The 18104-nt window shown below is 46.2% G+C and overlaps 1 protein-coding gene across 1 annotated transcript in view; it reads right to left on the bottom strand.

Annotated features, from left to right (window-relative positions):
* Positions 1–543: 543 nt before the first annotated feature.
* Positions 544–18104, bottom strand: part of MEI1 (meiotic double-stranded break formation protein 1) — a 70731-nt gene continuing 53170 nt past the window's right edge. The window contains exons 23-31 of the mRNA XM_008702939.2: positions 16645–16755; positions 16167–16327; positions 13206–13287; positions 12842–13017; positions 3677–3758; positions 3108–3214; positions 1652–1783; positions 1352–1461; positions 544–589 (exon numbers count right to left, since the gene is read on the bottom strand). Of these exons, the coding sequence (XP_008701161.1) occupies positions 544–589; positions 1352–1461; positions 1652–1783; positions 3108–3214; positions 3677–3758; positions 12842–13017; positions 13206–13287; positions 16167–16327; positions 16645–16755 (1007 nt within the window). The remainder of the gene's footprint in view (positions 590–1351; positions 1462–1651; positions 1784–3107; positions 3215–3676; positions 3759–12841; positions 13018–13205; positions 13288–16166; positions 16328–16644; positions 16756–18104) is intronic.

Here is an 18104-nt window from a genome sequence, read left to right as displayed (position 1 = left end):
AGCCAGGGAACAGTTGGGCTCGGCTAGCGAGTCGCAGAACGATTTGAGCTGCTCAGCTTCCTTGCCTGGAAATTGTACCTCTCTCCACCTTCATGTGAGGTGAGGCAGCAGGTAAAGTGCCTCTCAGAGCACCTGGATCACACAGGTACCACACACACGGCCTTTCTCTGCACATGGACTCCGTGGATGGCCTGACTGGTATTTTCTGGGTATAACTGAGGCATCCGGCTGGTGCTCCTCACATGTTACCAGGACAAATCCCACCCCTGTCCCTGAGGAGGCCATCCATTCCTTACTGAAGCAATCCACTATCCGAGTGGCAGAGTTATCAGCTCTAGGCAGCCAAGATAAGTTGAGACAGAAATGTTTTTGGAGAGCCCACAGAGACATGTGAGTGTATCATTTTATTTCCTGACTCCATTTCAACAATGGAGTAAATGGCTACAATTTTCACTCATTTCCCCAACAATTTCTCCAATAATTCTGACTTTCTCTTCTCCAGGTCTTAGTTCTCTCTGTTTCTGGGCCTTCAAGTTATGAGGGTCAGTCTCTGATGTGGGACAGGGATACAGCCACCCCTCCCAGGCAACTGGCAACAAAACATGAGAGGAAAACAGCAGAAAGGTGGAGCCAACCATGGGAGAACCACACTTCCAGAGCCCAGAGGTGCTCTTAAGAATAGTGGGCTGGATTCTAAAATTGGGATCCAAACACCAGGGTATGTAGTTGCTATTCAATAGGGAACTGTTTCAGGCACAGGGGAAGGAGGAGAACCAGGGAGGTAGCCAGTGGGGATGGGGAGGAAGCACCAGACCCAATGCCCAGACTGAAGTGTCTCTGGAGCACCACAACCACCCCCAGAGGGCCTCTAGCCACCGCCCACAGCCCCGGGCTTTCTCAGGGACAGGTAGGTCACCCAGCACCCCCCACTGGGCTGAGGGAATCACCTGTATCAACTGGGTTTGGGCAACTTTCTCCAAAGCTCCTGGGGAAGGACTGGCTCCTTCCTGAGTTTAGTGATGTGGCTTTAGAGACAGAAACGGGGGTCAGATCCTGATGCTATTAATACTGTGTGATCCTGGGCACATCATTTAACCTCTCTGGTTAGCATCTGTGTTAACACCCTAGCTTCTGTGAGGATTAAACATAGTGCAAGTAATGTGCGTGGCCCTTGGTAGGAACTTAAACAGAATAAGTCACTGTCATTGCTATCACTATTATTCTCACTGATGCAAATGCTTTAAAGGACAGGGCTGTAGACAGTGTCACCCCTCTGAAGCATGATGCCACAGCCTCCCATAGCCTGGGTGACCTTGCCCAGGCCAAGGCTCCCAGATGCGAGAAAGGATACAGCATGTCCAGGGGTGGCTGGGCAGAGGAGGTGCTCAGGGAAAGGCCCTCTAAGGAGGCCTGCAGGGTCTGGGTCGTGCTGTGATCAGCCAGGATGCCCATGCTCTGGACCTGAGGGGAGAAGAAGGCAGGGAAGACAGACCTTCTTAGCAGCTACTCCATACAGGCTCTCTCAACCCTCCACCCTCTGCACTCCTGACCTCCCATTGGCTGCTGTAGCCAGAGCACCCGTCCTCCGCAGAGAAGATGGCATGGAGGCTCTAGCCTTACAGTAATTACACAGCATCCCCTTTCCACCTACCTGCAGGAAGAAGGCACGCAGAGCCTGGAGTGTGGTGTTCGATAGGGTAGAGAGGTCAGCCAAAGCTGCACCTTGCAGAACATGACCCACCTCCTCATGAGAGAGGACACTACTGCTCTGGAACCGCACAAACTAGGCCAGGGAGAGAAGCCCCAAACACACAGTGATCTGGCATTTCCTTCATTCACAGATATTTCCTGTGCCCCTGCTGTGTTTGGCACCAGGCTGGGGGCACAGATCTGAAGCCCAAAGAACCCTGCCTGCAGGAGCTCAGAGTTGGTGGGCAGAGGTGGGGTTGTGTCATAGGAGAGTGGGGTAGATGAGGCAGACTATGAAACCCTGATAGAGTTGGCCCTGCTGACCCTTTCAGTACCCTTCCCCTCACTCCTTGGCCCTGCACCTCACACTCATGGCCAAAAGGACTATGTGTGGTTACTCAAACCTACCACCATGTGCTCATTTACCTGCTATTTTCACTGCACTGCCTGGAATACTTTTCCTCCTCTTTGCCTACTAATCCTTCAGGCCTCAGCTAAAATGTTACCTTCCTGCTGAATGTTTTCATTTTGTTAAAGAAATAGAGGTATTAATTGAGTGCTTACTACATCCTTATTCACCTCTCCCTCCTGGCTCTGGCAGAAGCAATTACAGTCAACCTTTGAACAACACGAGAGTGAACTGCACAGGTCCACTTATACACAGATTTTTTTCGATAAATACAGCACAGTACTGTAAACGTATTTTCTCTTTATGATTTTCTTAATATTTTCTTTTTCTAGCTTACTTTATTATAAGAATACAGTATTTAGTACATATAACATACAAAATATGTGTTAACTGACTGTTCATGTTATCAGGCTTCCAGTCAACAGTGGGCTATTAGTAGTTGAGTTTTGGAGGAGTCAAAAGTTAATATGCAGATTTCCAACTGTGCAGGGGTCAGCACCCCTAACCCCCACGTTATTCAGTGGTCAACAGTCCTCTTCTATGTGTTCCCACACCAAACACTGATTTATTCATTGATCCACTTCACTATCATTCACAGGCTCACCGCTTTGTTGTTTATTCACTGTGTGCCGGGCACTTAGCATATCCTCTACTGTGCCACTAATAACATCATGTTTTAACTATTAGTTTCCTTGTCTATCTCCTTCTCTAAACTGAGGGAGCCTTAAAAGGCAGAGCCTTTGGCTCAGTGACATCTTTGGTCCCTAGCATAGGATCTGGATGTGGCAGATAAGCCCTGGCCAATATCTCATGTGCAAATGAATTAGAAAGAGTATCTGGGTCCTTTGGGGTGAGAAGATGTGGGCGTTTAGAGGAATTCTCTGAGCAGGCCTCTTGTAAGGTGAAGGCTCACCCAGCCCCTCTACTTTCTACCCCACTACCTGGCCTCTTCAGGACCACCCAGCTCATGACATTCTTCACACGACAGAACCATCCATTCTGCACTTACCAGGGTCATAAGCCTCAAGATCTCAGGTCTGAGGAAGGAACTCTCTCCAGCATCCAGGAGGGTAAACAGCAAAAACCGATTCCAGGGCTGGGAGACCACATGGAATGCTATAGGAAACACCAGTCACCCTGGGTTGTTACTGCTGCTTTTCCATAGGCCTTGGAACATTGCTGAAGAGGACTTTCTCTTATTGGCTCAAAAAGGGACTGCTCAGCTAGAGGCAGGGCATTGGACAAACTGACCACTGGAAGTTTCTTTCTTCCCTGAGCTTCTATCCACCTGTGCTGCCTGGCTCAGGGAGACCACATATCCCACTATCATGGGAAGCAGGCAACAGGAAGGGCTCTGCCACTTCGGAGCTTTGTGACCTTGGTTGGTCAGGTTACTTGACCTCTTTGGACTGCAGTGTCCTCATCCGTATAATGGACATTGCAGTGCCCTTGCATGTTATGAAAAGAATTAAACAAAATGAGTGTGAATCAAAAAACAGAGGTTGGGAGTCTAGGACAGGAAGGTGGCAGGGGCTGGCCGCCCCTATGGGAACATCAGAGAATGGGGAAGGTTTCTACCAATGTCTGGGCTCCGGGTGTGGAGGTAGTCAAGCAAGGCTTCTAGGCAGCCAACACAGGCATACGACAACAGAGGGTCCTTCTGCAAACAAACAAATAAAACCCCTTCATGTCAGGTTTTGCTACCAATGAGTTTTGGTGCCAACCAAGAAAAAAACATTTGGTTTTCAGAATAATTTGGATTTCAGAATTTCAGATTTGGGACTGTAACCCTGTAGATGATCAAGAAATGTTTGTTGTTTTCATCTCTAACCCACACATAGAGCATAGTGCTTATATTGATGATTTCCCTACATTCCACCTACATTCAAGAGACTGTTTCAGAAAAGGAGGGGTGCCTGGGTGGCTCAGATGGTTAAGCATCTGCCTTCAGCTCCGGTCATGATCTCAGGGTCCTGGGATTGAGCCCATGTTAGGCTCCCTGCTCCGCAGGGAGTCTGCTTCTCCCTTTCCCTGTAAGCAGCCCCCCCCCCCGCCCCGCTCCTGCTCTCTCTCTCTCAAATAAATACACAAAATCTTTTTTTAAAAAAGAGAGAGAGACTGTTTCAAAAAAAGAGTTAAACCCTGGGCCCCACTAAGAGATTCACAGATTACAGACTCTATAAGAACCTCGGGGTTTATCTAAGCCAGTAGGTTTCAACCTTTTTTTTAAAGCAGAATCTTAACATCAAACAAAATTCTATGCTCTAATAAGCATACCAAAAGATCTCATTATCGTTAGTCATTAGGGAAATGCAAATGAAAACCACCATGTGATACCACTACAACACCCACCAAGTGCTAAAATTAAAAAGACTGACAATACCATGTGGGTCAGAATGTGGAGCAACTGGAACTCTCATATACTTCTGATGGGAAAGTGAAATGGTGCAGTCATTTTGGAAAAGTCTGATGGTTTCTTATAAACATATACTTACCATATGTGGTACGCAGAATTTTAAGACTATCTCATGACCTTTGCTCCCAGATGTTACTCCTGTGATTACGCTACAATATATGGCAAAAGGGAGATTGTTTGGGCCCAATCTAGTCACACCAGCCCTTGAAAAGCAGTTTTGTCTGGCTGGTGGCAGAAGAACCAGAGAGCCCGAGGGTATGAGAAAGATTCAGCATGCATTGGTGGTTTGAAGATAGAGGGGCGACTAAGGAAGAATGTGAGCAACCTTAAAGAGCCGGAAGAGACCCCTGAAGAAGAGGTGGATTTTTTCCCCCAGATCCCCCAGATAAGCACCCAGCCTGGCCAACACCTTTATTTCAGCCTTGTGAGACCCTAAGTAAAAAACTTGGTCAAACCCACCCATACATCTGATGTAGAGAATTATGGGATATTACAGTGTGGTGCTAAGCCCTTACATTTGTGGTAACTTGTTACACACATTACAAAGCGAATATGTCATTTGACCCAGCAATTCCACTCCTAGATATGTACCCAAGAGAAATGAAACCATATGTCCACACAAAGACTTGTACTTCAGTATTAAGAACAATTTTGTGCATAATAGCCAAAAATCTGAAGTCTCAAATCAATAGGTGACTGGGTAAACATTTGTGGTACAGCCATATAATGGACTCACCAATAAAAAGAAGTACTGACACATATGACAGTATGATGAATCTCAAAAGCATTAAGCTAAGTGACAAAAGCTAGACACACAAGACTACATTTTGTATGATTTCATTTATATGAATTCTAGAAATGGTAAAACTATAGTGACAGAAAGCTGATCAGTATTTACTGAGGGACAGGGATGGGGAGAAGAGACTGACTACAAAGAAGCACAAGGGAACTTTCTGGGGTGATGGAAATTTCTATATCATGATTGTGGTAGCATTTACAAAACTGTTTGTCGAAACTCATTTAATTGTACACTTAAAATCAGGGAATTTTATTGCATGTAAGTTTTATCTCAAAAAAACTGATTTTTTAAAATGTAAAAACAAATAACATGGTTTTTTAAATAAATGATATTATAGCAGCAAAGTTATGGTTATTCATCAACCAATTCCCAGACTTGAGAGCCCGTGGATAGATCCAGAGCAGCTCAAACAAGGAGACGGGATCTTCTTGAGAAAGCATATTGCTACACAGCCAAAATGTATACCAAAAGTTTCCTCCCACCTTTACCAAAGAGGCTTGAAGCCATTCACCAAAGATTAGATACAGGAAGGGTTACAAAATTAGAAATAAAGACGAAAATCTAGGAATAAAGGTTATTTATCTTTAAATAAAGAGATCTAGCCTGAGTAAAAAAAAAAAACAAAAACAAAAAACTAACAACAACAACAAAACAGCTATGCTGTCTTCACACTGTTCTTTGGAAGGCAGCAATGTGGGGGTTAAGCATATGGGACAGGGCATCTGGGTGGCTCAGTTGGTTAAGCATCTGACTTTAGCTCAGGTCCTGAGCTCAGGTTCTTGGGATAGAGCCCCGAATCCTCATCCAGTCATGGAGCTCCCTGCTCAGCAGGGAGTCTACTTCTCCCTTTCCCTCTGTCCTTCCCCCCCATTCATGCTCTCTTGCTATCTCTCTCTCTTAAATAAATAAGATCTTTTAAAAAATAAAATTTTAAAATAAAATTATTAAAAAGAATATGGGACAGACTTGGGCTTGTGTCCTTGCTTAGTCTCTTACCATCTATGTGACCCTGGCCGAGGTCACCTACCCTTGCTGACTGGGGATAAAAAAATTACCGGGTTGCTGAGAGGGCTGGATGAGACTGGATACAGAGTGTTCAGCCAGTGCTTGGCACAGAGTAAACACTCAATAAAGTATGAAAGCAGCCTCATGAAATGCACAACAGGGGAAACCCCCCTCTTTCACAACCCCTGGGTTTTCTCCACAGAACACCTAAGACCTCCAAGGCACATAACTTGAAGTGTTTGATCTAATCCACTCACCTCATTTTATAGGTGAGAAAAGGAGGCCCAGAGAAAAAATAATTGACCTAAAGACACCTGTACGTATCAGTAGGTGGCAGGTCTAGAACAAAACCCTAAGCTTTGTGCCCTTTCTCCTCCAATGTAAAATAAATTCTTGGGGCTCCTGGGTGGCTCAGTCAGTAGGGGTCTCGATTCTTGATCTAAACTCAGGTCTTCATCTCAGGGCTGTGAGTTCGAGCCCTGCATTGGGCTCCATGCTGAGCATGAAGCCTACTTAAAAAAAAAACAACTGAGATGATAATTTCTACCTTATAGAGGAGTTGTGATGAATAAATAACATATGCCAAGTGCTTACACAGAGTAGGCACTCAGTACATGTTCTCTCTCTACCTCCTAGTTTCCTAGAACCTTAACCTAACATGAACCTCTGCTCTAGTAGGAACGATCTTTGAGATCAAAACCTCATGGCTCATAAACCTAATTAGCTCACTGATTTCCCAAATGATAACAACATCCCACGCCCACCCCAATCACGAAGCCAAGTCTGAGCACAAGGATAACTGTCTCTTCCCTGCCCACACCCACACGTATCCTTTCCCAGGTCTCCACAGAGATGTAGAAACTGGACTGGAATCCAGCAGGAGTTCTTGCTGGGGACACCTGGTTTCTGCTTGGAGACCCCCAGCCATAAAACACTCTTCTCCATTCCTTCCAAAGTGGCCAGCTTTACCGTTAAGACAGTCCTGGCCATAAGAAAAGGCCCCCTCCTGTCTTCCTGCAGCTCCACCTGCTGGCCAAGGTCTCCATCTCCAAAGAAACCCAAAACAAACCTACTGTATTTCTACTCCGGAGACATTCAGAGATTTATAGTCCTGTGGTTCCTCTGAGAACTAAGCACCAGGGAAGTTTTGCCCTGGCTTTGCCCTACTCCAATGCCATGCAAATCACACCAGTGACCACAGCCCTTCTTCAGACCCTTCCACTGCTATTAACCTACCCTCTTTCCCCCATGGACCCAGCATGGTGAACCCTGGACACTGTCTCCATCCTCACTGCAACAAACACTTCTATGCTGTGCTCCATTTCTGGGAGAATGGGAGCTGCTCTCATAGGCCCAAATCACTTCATGCTGAAAGACTCCTTTTATTTTGCAGATAGAGAAATGGAGAATCAATAAGAAGAACTGACTTGCTAAACCCCCTCAGAGTTAGGAGATGGGAGGGGGCTACAGTGCAGATTTCTGTGATTCTGGCCAATACCCCTTCCTCTGCACTGCACTGGGCCACCTTGTGTTAGACAGCTGCAGATTCTGCACACGCTGCCCAGCACTCCATCAGTGGTGCTGATGCTGCATGGCTGCTTTGGCCCTCGAGAACCAGCACTCAGTGCCTAGCTTACGCGATACTGTCATTCTTCTCCCGCTTGATACCGGTTTTTAAAATAACAGCTTTAACGACATATAATTCATAAACCATAAAATTCATCCTTTTAAAGGTACAGATCAGTAGTTTTTAGTACATTCACAGAGTTGTGTAGCTATATAATTCCAGAATATTTTCATCATCCTAAAGAGAAACCTCATTACTCATTAGCAGCTGTTCCCCATTCCCTGTCCCCCAACCCCAGTCCTAGGCAACCACTAATCTACTCTCTGTCTCTACAGATTTGCCTATCCTGGACATTTCATCTAGAAATATCATATGTGGCTTTTCATGTCTGGCTTCTTTCACTGAGCATGTTTTCAAGGTTCATCTCTGTTGTAATATGTTACTACTTCCTTACTTTTTATGGCCAGATAGTATTGAATTGTATGTATATACAATTTATTTGCCCATTCATTAGCTGGTGAACATTGGGGTTCTTTGTACTTTGGAACTATTATGAATAGTACTGCTATGAACATCTGTATACAAGCTTTTGTGTAGATAAACGCTTTCAATTTTCTTGGGCATAATACCTAGGAGTAGAATTGTTGAGTCATATGGTAATTCCACGTTTATCTTTTTGAAGTACTTCCAGGATGTTTTCAAAGTAGCTGCGTCATTTTGCATTCCCATCAACAACCTGTGAGGGTTCCATTTACTGTACATTCTTACCTGCCTTTGATATTATCTGTCTTTTTTGTTTTAGCTATCACAGTGGGTATGAAATGAGCCTCACTGTCATTTACTTGGGTCACTGCAACAGGCCCTTGCTCAACAGTCCCCTTGCCTTCAGGCTTTCTCCTCCCACCCCTCTTCCCTACTGGGGTTGCCAGTGATCTTTCGAAAACTCAGTCTGATAGACGCCCTTCATGGCTCCCCCCCAACACTTCTTGGCCTAGTACGTAAGGTACTGACTGGTATGGCCCCTGCCCAGCTCCTCAGTGTCATCCTCTACTTCTCGTCACCCCCCACACCCCACTGCACACTTCTACATTACATGCTTTTGCTCATGCTGTCTTCCCTGCCTGCAACGCCCTTCCCTCTACCTCTGCCTAGACACTGTTCAAGGCTGAATTCAATGTCACCTTCTCTGTGAGGCCTCCTCTGACCCTCACAAGCAGCAGAAGTGTTTTTTGTTTTTTGTTTTTTTAAGATTTTATTTATTTGACAGAGAGATAGAGAACACAAGTAGGCAGAGCGGCAGGCAGGGGGAGAGGGAGAAGCACGCTCTCCACTGAGCAAGGAGCCGATGAGGGGCTTGATCCCAGGACCCTGGGATCATGACTTGAGCCAAAGGCAGCCGCTTAAACGACTGAGACACCCAGGCGCCCCAGAAGTTTTTGCCTAAAAGAAACTCACAGTTTTACAGAAGAAGACAGAAATGCAGACGACTGACCATATGATAAAATATGATAAGTGTGATCCTTATTACAGGGCTGAATAAACTATTCTGAGAGCTTAGGAGAGACACACAGAGAGAGAGAGAGACCTTCTCTATTCTTAGATTGCTATGGAATAATGTTTGCTGAATGGATGAATGATTGAACAAATAAAGAACTATTTCTAAACAGCAAACCTATGAAAGGGTCTGAAGGAGGTTTAGCTCCAGCCCCGGGGGAAGGACAGAGAAACAAAATGACTCTTCTATATACTTCCTTGGGTCAAGGGCAGTGACAGAAAGGTCATTATGGCTGAAAACAAAAGGCCAGAGAATTTCTCAGGAGTGTGTCAGTGAGAGAAAGGAGGAAGGGGCTACTTGATCCTTTTCATCAGGTAGTGACCGGGACAGTGGCTGTGAGGCTGAGCAAGGCCTCACACAGATCCAGGAGCCTCTTCATGAGGAATTCATGAGTTACTCCAGTTGATTCCCCTTCCCAGGGACTGTTGAGGAGAGTCGAAAACTCCCAGAGAGATAAATAGTATATTATTCTACTTATATGAGGTACCTAGAATAGTTAGTCAAATAGAGACAGAAAGTAGAATGGTGGTTGTCAAGGGATGGGGAGAGGGGGCAATGGGGAGTTATTGTTTGATGTGGACAGAATTTTAGTTTGACAAGATGAAAAAGTTTTGGAGAAAGTAGGTGGTAGTGTTTGTACAACAATGTAAATGTACTTGCCACTAAAGAACTGTAACTTAAAAATGATTAAAATGGTTAATTTTGTTATATAATATTTTACCATGATTAAAAAAGACAAAACTGCCAGAGACACAGAAGAGTGTTGCAGGCCTGGTGACATCTAGGCTCCTGGGCAGAGGAGGTGAATGGTCATGGTGCTACAGGAAGTCATTGAGCCCTTAGTGTTTAGACTCCTGGTTTGAGGAAAGTTTTTCATCACTCAAGGCCTGGTTCAAATGCAACCTCTCCTGTAGAGATTTTCTTGATTCAAATAATTTTGGCATTAATTGTAATTATTTTGGCATTAATTGTAATTATTAGTATTTCCTACAATCTGAGTATTTAAATGGCTAGAACCATATCATATTCATTTCTGTGTCCTCATTCACTCATTCAACAAACATTGGATGCCAAACCAGTGCTGGGCTTTATGCTGGATGTTAAGTATAAGGGAGTAATTTTTCTTTTATGTTCTGAATATTAAAATAGAAACTCTGGCCCTTTCAAAAACATTGGAGAGAAAGCATTTGCCTTTCCTCCTACATTTAACTGGCTCCTCCTCACTGAAGGACAGTTTATCTAACAGGTAAAATGCTAGCTTAACATTTACCATGCCATCAGGACAGGATCAAGGTATTAAAGGTCATGCTCTCATGAACTTAAACTCTTAAGATCGCGGCCATGTGGCAAAGTGTCCATAATGTAAACATAATTTCCCTGCCTATGTGGGTTCCTGGCCTGGCCTGGGAGAAAAGAGGTAGTTTAAAAGCCCTCTTTGAAAATAAAATAAAATAAAAAATTAATGAATTAACAAGTAAATTAACTAAAATAAAATAAAATAAGCTCTTTTTAGATAGATAAAAAACAAGTATACTAAAATGTTAATGGTAGAATCTAGGTGATGGGCATATGCTGTTTTAGTTAGACTTGGACTCTCATGAAAATTCTTTCACCTTTGCTCTATAGGAAAAATTCCAGACCCAAAAAAAGCCCAGTATGACCTGAAGTCCCAGCTACGTTCTCCTACTGTTTACCAGAAATAAAGGTGATGTTTTGATTCTCATCTGATTCCTGATTTTTTTGAACCCATAAGGGGAACAAGACACAAAGATTAGTCAGACACAGTTCCTACCTTTAAGGAGCTCACAGCCTGGGGAAGACTGATATGCAAATTGGGAATTCCATGAGAGAGAGCAAAGTGTATAGAGCCTTGTGCATAGATGTGCTGGCAGGACAAGAGTCAGTAACCACAGAGCTGGCACAGGACCACTCCTGGAGCATCCTCTATCTCCTTACATTTCCAACTTTCCCCATACTGTGCACAGGCCCAGTGGGGATCAATCCTTGAATATAATCTCCCATAATCAACAGACATATCATATATGTGCAGTAATCATCTGGACACCAAATAGAGTCTACTCAAATCAAGGCCCCCACCCCCACCCCCAGGAAGTCTCTGCAACTCCTCTCACTCATTTGCTGGCTCCCCCCACCTCCCTCCTCTTGTCTCATGAATGACTTGCCATCAGATCAGATCAGATCTGGTTGTCTCCCTTGGACAAGCTCCAAAGGGCAAGAAAAGAGAGTCCAAGTATAACTAAAACAGCATAAACATCTAGGGCTTCAGTCACCCTATGGTGACCAGCTCATATTTGAAAATAATACACAATAAGCCTCTTAAAAGAGAAGAAAGTCCTGGGGCATCAAGGGTGGGAGAGAGGCCACGAGGCCAGGGACAGGGAATGAGTCCATACCAGAGAACAAAATGGTACTGCCATCAAGATTAATGCCATTTCTGATCACCCCCTGCCCTTGGGGAGGTAGGACAAGTCACATGGTCTTTCCAGCCCAGCTCAAGCACCTCTTCCAGGAAACCCTCTCTGACAGCTAGTTCTGCACTAAACCTACACCAGCCTACTAGTTACATCCAGTACCCCCACAGTGCAGTGTGTCCCTTTAGCCCCAAACTGACAACACTGTGTTATCATCTCTTTTCTATATAGCAGCCCCCAACCAAATGCTCACCCCTCAAAGGCAGGCACCTGACATATCTCCATCCCCCCACCACTCTTCACAGTATTCGATGGCTGGATAAAAAATGATCTCTGAAAGTCCTATAAGCTGTGAAACATAAAACCCTCTGGGGTAGACATCTACGGTTTTGGCTTACACGAAATTCACTCCACCTTTTTCTGTGAACAGTTTTCTTTTGCAGAACCATCCCTCTTCCGTGTTCAGTCTACGTGAGTCATGGAGAGCTGGTCATAGGCCCTAGCCTCTGGAAGAAGGCGCTGGCCAAATCCAGGTCAACCAGAGCATCATATTGCCCAGCCACAGTGACTGGAACGTTACCCAAGCCAGGCTAATGAGACTCAGTTCTGGGGATTGCTGGGAAAGAGAAAGTCTCTTGCTGCTGAAAAGGTGCTGCTGGTAGTCATCCTACCATCCCATGAGAACAAAGCTGAGAGAAATGCAGAACCAAGACATGGAGACAGAGTTCTGATGACATTGTCTGAGCCTCTGGGATCCAGCTAGGCCTGAAGCCAGTGCTGACCCCTGGCCTTCTCAGTTATGAGCCATTTTGAGTTTCATTTCTGTCACTATAACTTTAAAAATCCCAATTAATCCACCCTCCGATCCTGGAGGAAATACCAGGTTCTTGACAGGCAGCCACCCCTTCCTACTGTTGTTCTGGGAGAAGCAGGCTCCACTGCTAGGGTCCCATTCAGCAAGGGCCTTACCTGCACCAAGAGGTTCTGCAGTCCAATGACCAGGGACAATACCTGTGATGTTCTCAGTGGAGCTAGGACAGTGTTCTCAGGGGCCGGTGGTGGCTGGGCCCCTGAGGGCACCAGGGCCACAAGGGCAGAGGAAAAGCTCTGTTGCAGGGCTGTCCGCAGGAAGCATAAGATGGCAGCTGAAAGCAAGAAGCCCCTTACACGCAGTTTCTGCCTCCTTCCCCCACATCCCACCTAGCTCTATCACAGCGGGAAGACAGTGGAGATAATAATGGGGTGACCATAAGCTGATCTGGGGGGAGTGGTCCCATCTCACAGTCTAAGGGAAAAGCTCTTCTTTTCTTGCTAGAGGTCCCTGGGGCCATACCTGAGAGCAGCGCAGCGTTTTTCTTTGGAAAGCTGAGGACCTTCAATACTTGGTCCAGTTCTATGGACAGTGTCTGGTGAACCTGGCAGGGCAGAGGTAAGGGGCAGCTCCCACATTCTGGCAGCTTGAGCAGAAAATAACCTGTCCCAATATCTTCTATGTACCCACACATACCCACTGCATCCAGAGGGACAGAGGCGGCCACACATCCTTGTGAGCCCACCAGTCCTGAACTCAGAATGTGAGGAGGCAAATTAGCCTGTACATAGAGAACACTTCCTCTCCCAAATCTCCCCCATCGTCAAGGAACTCTTCCACCAGGGAGCCTCCCTGGCCTCATCTGTGGTTCAGTCTTCACCTCAGCCCACCATCCAACTAACTTATATCTAGAGTCAGATAGCCCAGAATCAAAACCCTGGCTCTGCCACTAGCTAGCCGTGTGGCCAAGGAGAAATCACTGCCCCTCTCCCAGCCCACCTCACTCTCTTCACGTATGAAATGGGAATAATGCCACCTGCTTTCACTCCCCCCAGAACTATTGTGAAGAATAGCTGAGGATCAGCTTTGGGGAACGTGCTCTTTAAAGTAAAAGCAATGTCCAAACTGAGGGTGTTAGTTGGGAGTGGCGGGTTCAAAGCCGAGTCTGCTCTGCTCTCTTCACCCAGAACACATGCTGCTTCAAGGCAGGAATTACTTCTCTGCTTGGATCTATCACAGTTTGGCACAAAGCAGTTCCTCTAAAATGCTTGTTGGCTAATGGAATCAGCAGGTTCTAGGCAGAAGAATCAACTTGTACAAAGGTATTGAGATAACATACTAATGTAAGATGTTAGTAGAGAAAACTGTGTGGGAGTTATTTGGGAACTCTCTGTGCTATCGGCTCAATTTTTCAGTACACGTAAAGCTGTCTTAAAAATAAAGGCTATTGGAACACCTGGGTGGCTCAGTCAGTTAAGCCTCTGCCTTTGGCTCAGGTCATGATCCCAAGGTTCTGGGATCGAGTCCCACATTTTGCTCCTTGGTCAGCAGGGAACCTGCTTCTCCCTGTTTCCACTCCCCCTGCTCGTGTGCTCTCTCTCTCTCTGACAAGTAAATAAATAAAATGTTTAAAAAAAATAAAATAGGGGCACCTGGGTGGCTTAGGTGGTTGAGCACCTGCCTTTGGTTCCTCCAGGTCCTGAGATCCAGCCCCACATCAGGCTCCCAGCTTAGCGGGGAGTCTGCTTCTCCCTCTCCTTCTACCTCTCCCCTTGCTTGTGCTCTCTTTCTCGCTCTCAAATGAATAAATAAAGTCTTTTAAAAAAAATAATAAAATAAAATAAAAGGCTATTGGGGGTGCCTGGGTAGCTCAGGTCATGATCCCAGGGTCCTGGGATCGAGCCCCGCATCAAGCTCCCTCTTCAGTGGGGAGCCTGCTTCTCCCTCTGCCTCTGTCATTCTCCCTGCTTGTGCTTGCTCACTCTCTCTTTCTCTCTCTCCCTGTCAAATAAATAAATAAAATCTTTAAAAAATATAGAGGCTATTAAGAATCAAACAGTCAAACCATCAACAGTATGGATATGTGAAAGAGCAGAGCTGATTTGGAGAAGGGCTAACAGTTGGTCAAAGGACAGAGAAGGAGGGTGGAATGGCAGAAAGTAAGGCTGCAGAAGGGCCAGGTACGCAGGGTCTCAGCATCCATGTGGAGAGTGCAGACAGACTGACTGCAGGGACAGGAAATACGGAGCAAGAGAAAGGCCAGGGATCAGGAGACTGAATAGGCCAATTTCGTGGTGAGGACGAACCATCAGGCCTAAGCTAAGTCAGTGGGGAGTACTTAGAGTGGAGGTGGTTAGTAGGTAATTGGCTGGGTGTGAGCCGAAGACCAGGACAGAGCCAGGGACATGGTGCAGGTTCCCATCCAGGCAGGTGACTGCAGGGGTACAGGTGGGCCCAACACCCTCACACAGAAAAGCAGAAAAGGTTCCTTCCCAAATCAATGCTGTGGGCAACAACCAGAAGACTTATTATAGTATAGATCTCCACAGTCTGATGCCACCTTAGAGGCCACACTTTATTTTTTTGTTGTTGTTTTTTGGTTTTTTTGGAGGCCAAACTTTAAAAATGACTTCACTTCTACACAAATGACCGTGTGCCCGGCACTTGAATGGCACAGGCTGGGCACAGGGCAAAGACACCTCAAAGGCTAGAAGATGGTTTCTATCCACAAGTAGCAGTCAGGTTTAGCAAGGAGACACCTGAATGTGGAACAGCCTACAGAGGAGTTCACACAGGGCACTATGATGACAAGGTCCCATACAAGGGGGTGGGGAAGGACTGAGAGGAAAGAGGTGCTCTGTGGATATGTCCACTGTTCCCGTTCCCCACATCACCTTCCCCAACAATCACAATGATAGCTTACACATGTCTGGCATTTCACAGCTTACCACCCAGCACTACAAGGTCACAGGCTGGCTTCTGCCTTCCTGTCCAATCTGACAGTCCACTCCCTACATTCTAGTCACGCAGTACCTCATCAGTCTCCAAATACATACACCATGTCCTAAATTTGTGCAGTTTCATGTCTTTGTTCAAATTGTTCTTTTATTCTCATTCATTTATAGAATGCCTTTCTCCATTATCTTTGCCTGGTACAATGTTATTTCTAGAGGCTTTGCTTAAAGACTACAATACAAGTTTCCCAAGTGTGGTGTATGCTGTATTTATTTCTTATTCCTCTGTGTCTAGAACACAGCCTGGCAAGTAGGTAATCCATGTATGATAAATTAATATAAACCAACCTGACAACAACCCTGGATGTTTTCTTCCCATTCAGTAGGCAAGGACACTGAAGCTCAAAGATTAAATACCTTGCCAAGGTTATTCAGCTAATAAGCCACAGGGCTGGAACGAGAACTCAGGAGTTTGTCACTCCTCTATGCGCCACCCCGTGCCCCAAAGCCACAGGAGTTAGTGACTCACCTGCAGACTGCCATCGTGCTGCTGAGCAGAGAAGGAGGCAGTGAGCAGCCAGGCGGAGCAAAGGAGTGTGGTGCTGGGAGAGTCCACCTCGGTCCAGGTGAGTGCCAGAGTCTTCTCCAGAAGCTCAATCAGGGCCGTGCTGCTAAGGAGCACTGCAGCAGCTGGAGATTGTTTGGTGGGGCAAGGGCCACAGGAGTTACTTGGGAGCCCCTGCTCAGGGCCAGCATTGTGGTTAGCACCTGACGGGGACTTCATGCACACATGATGAATGAACAAAAGGATCGGCTTTAGGCTCTAAGGGTTCCAACTTCATTCTAGAACCACAGGTTATCAGAACCAGAAAGGACCTTATGACCATCTGGCCCAGTGACATCCTCCCCTTATATATTTTCATAAGCGGAAAAAACTAAGGGCAGCAATGGCCACAGACATTGCCCAGCACCCTTCCTCTTCATTGTCTCAGCTGGGACCCCAGCACCTCTTTTCTGACTGCTTGGTGTAGTCTGATGAAGGCTCCAATACAGGAAGTTGAAGGAGGGCTGCAGGATGTCCACATCAACAGGGCTGCATTTCCCACACAGCTTGCTCACTGCAAGAGAGTCCCCAGGCACCCCATCATGTAGCACTCCAGGGGTTTAATGCACACCAGCACTCACAATTCTCACAGATAATGGCCTTCAACTGGCTAATTTCAGATGTCAGTCTGTCAGTCTTGGGGACCAAGCACAAACTACGTGTCCCTGGTAATGCAGCCAAGGAAAAGAAACACAGTAGCAAACCTGAAGGCAAGCAGCCCAGGGCCGTACATTAGAACAGGCTACACAGGTTTACATGCTCTAAAGGCATCCCGTGGGGCGCCTGGGTAGCGCAGTCGTTAAGGCGTCTGCCTTCGGCTCAGGGCGTGATCCCGGCGTACCGGGATCGAGTCCCACATCAGGCTCCTCCGCTGGGAGCCTGCTTCTTCCTCTCCCACTCCCCTGCTGTGTTCCCTCTCTCACTGACTGTCTCTCTGTCACATAAATAAATAAAATCTTTAAAAAAAAAAAATAAATAAAGGCATCCCGTAACAGCATTCATGCCAGCAAAGACTCCAGGGTGGAGAGTCTGCAGAGCTCATCCAGGTCAACCTGCCACTCCTAGCAGGAAAAGATCCAGACTCTGAAATCTTCCAGCAATGGGGCACTCACCACCTTCCCAGGGGACTCCAACACCATCAGTGGGCAGCTCCCTGAATTTGCCATATTCTCTCATATCACCCTCATCTGGCTAACTCCTTAACTCCTATTCAGCATTGGAGATTCAGCTCGAAGTTTACCTCCTCCATGAAGCCCTCTGTAACCTCTCAAGGCAAGATGAGATGCCTCTTCATGCTCCTCCACCCTCATCAGAGTAGTTACTACACTGTAGAGCAGACTTCTATAGAACACATCCCTTTCCTCCTAGGATTCGGCACTCTTTGCTCCCCTGCCCCGCGTCGCCTCAATAGGAAACCTACATAAGTTTCCATTCACTGTTTTGGCAGCCACATCACACTTGACTTCTGAGTGGCTTGTGGTCAACCAGACAAGCAGCCCCCTCCTCACCCCTGTCCTCTACTTGCAATGCTCTCAAATAAAAGGGTTACATATAAATGTATATTACATTTCAGATCATTATTACCCCCTCCAGAGGCCCTTTAGACAGCGGTTTGATTTTGTCACAGGCAGTCTTCCCTCCCAGCTGAGTGTTACCCTTGACCTGACAGACAGGCTGGGAGGACCGGCACCAGGCCAGGCCCGAAGGCACTTTTTAAGCCTGACATCAATCTCATGAGGTGGCCAGGGCTCCAGGCGGGGAAAGAACCGTCCTCACTTGTGGCCAGAGCACCTGACAGTCCACAGGTACTGAAGACACAACATTTTTCTTATTGATCTCAGTATTTCCTCAATAAATCTTCCT

Source organism: Ursus maritimus, unplaced genomic scaffold, assembly GCF_017311325.1.
Source record: "Ursus maritimus isolate PB19 unplaced genomic scaffold, ASM1731132v1 scaffold_21, whole genome shotgun sequence".
Classification (NCBI taxonomy): Eukaryota; Metazoa; Chordata; class Mammalia; order Carnivora; family Ursidae; genus Ursus; species Ursus maritimus.
The sequence above is the reverse complement of the archived record's forward strand: the minus strand, read 5'-3'. Positions and strand labels throughout refer to the sequence as shown.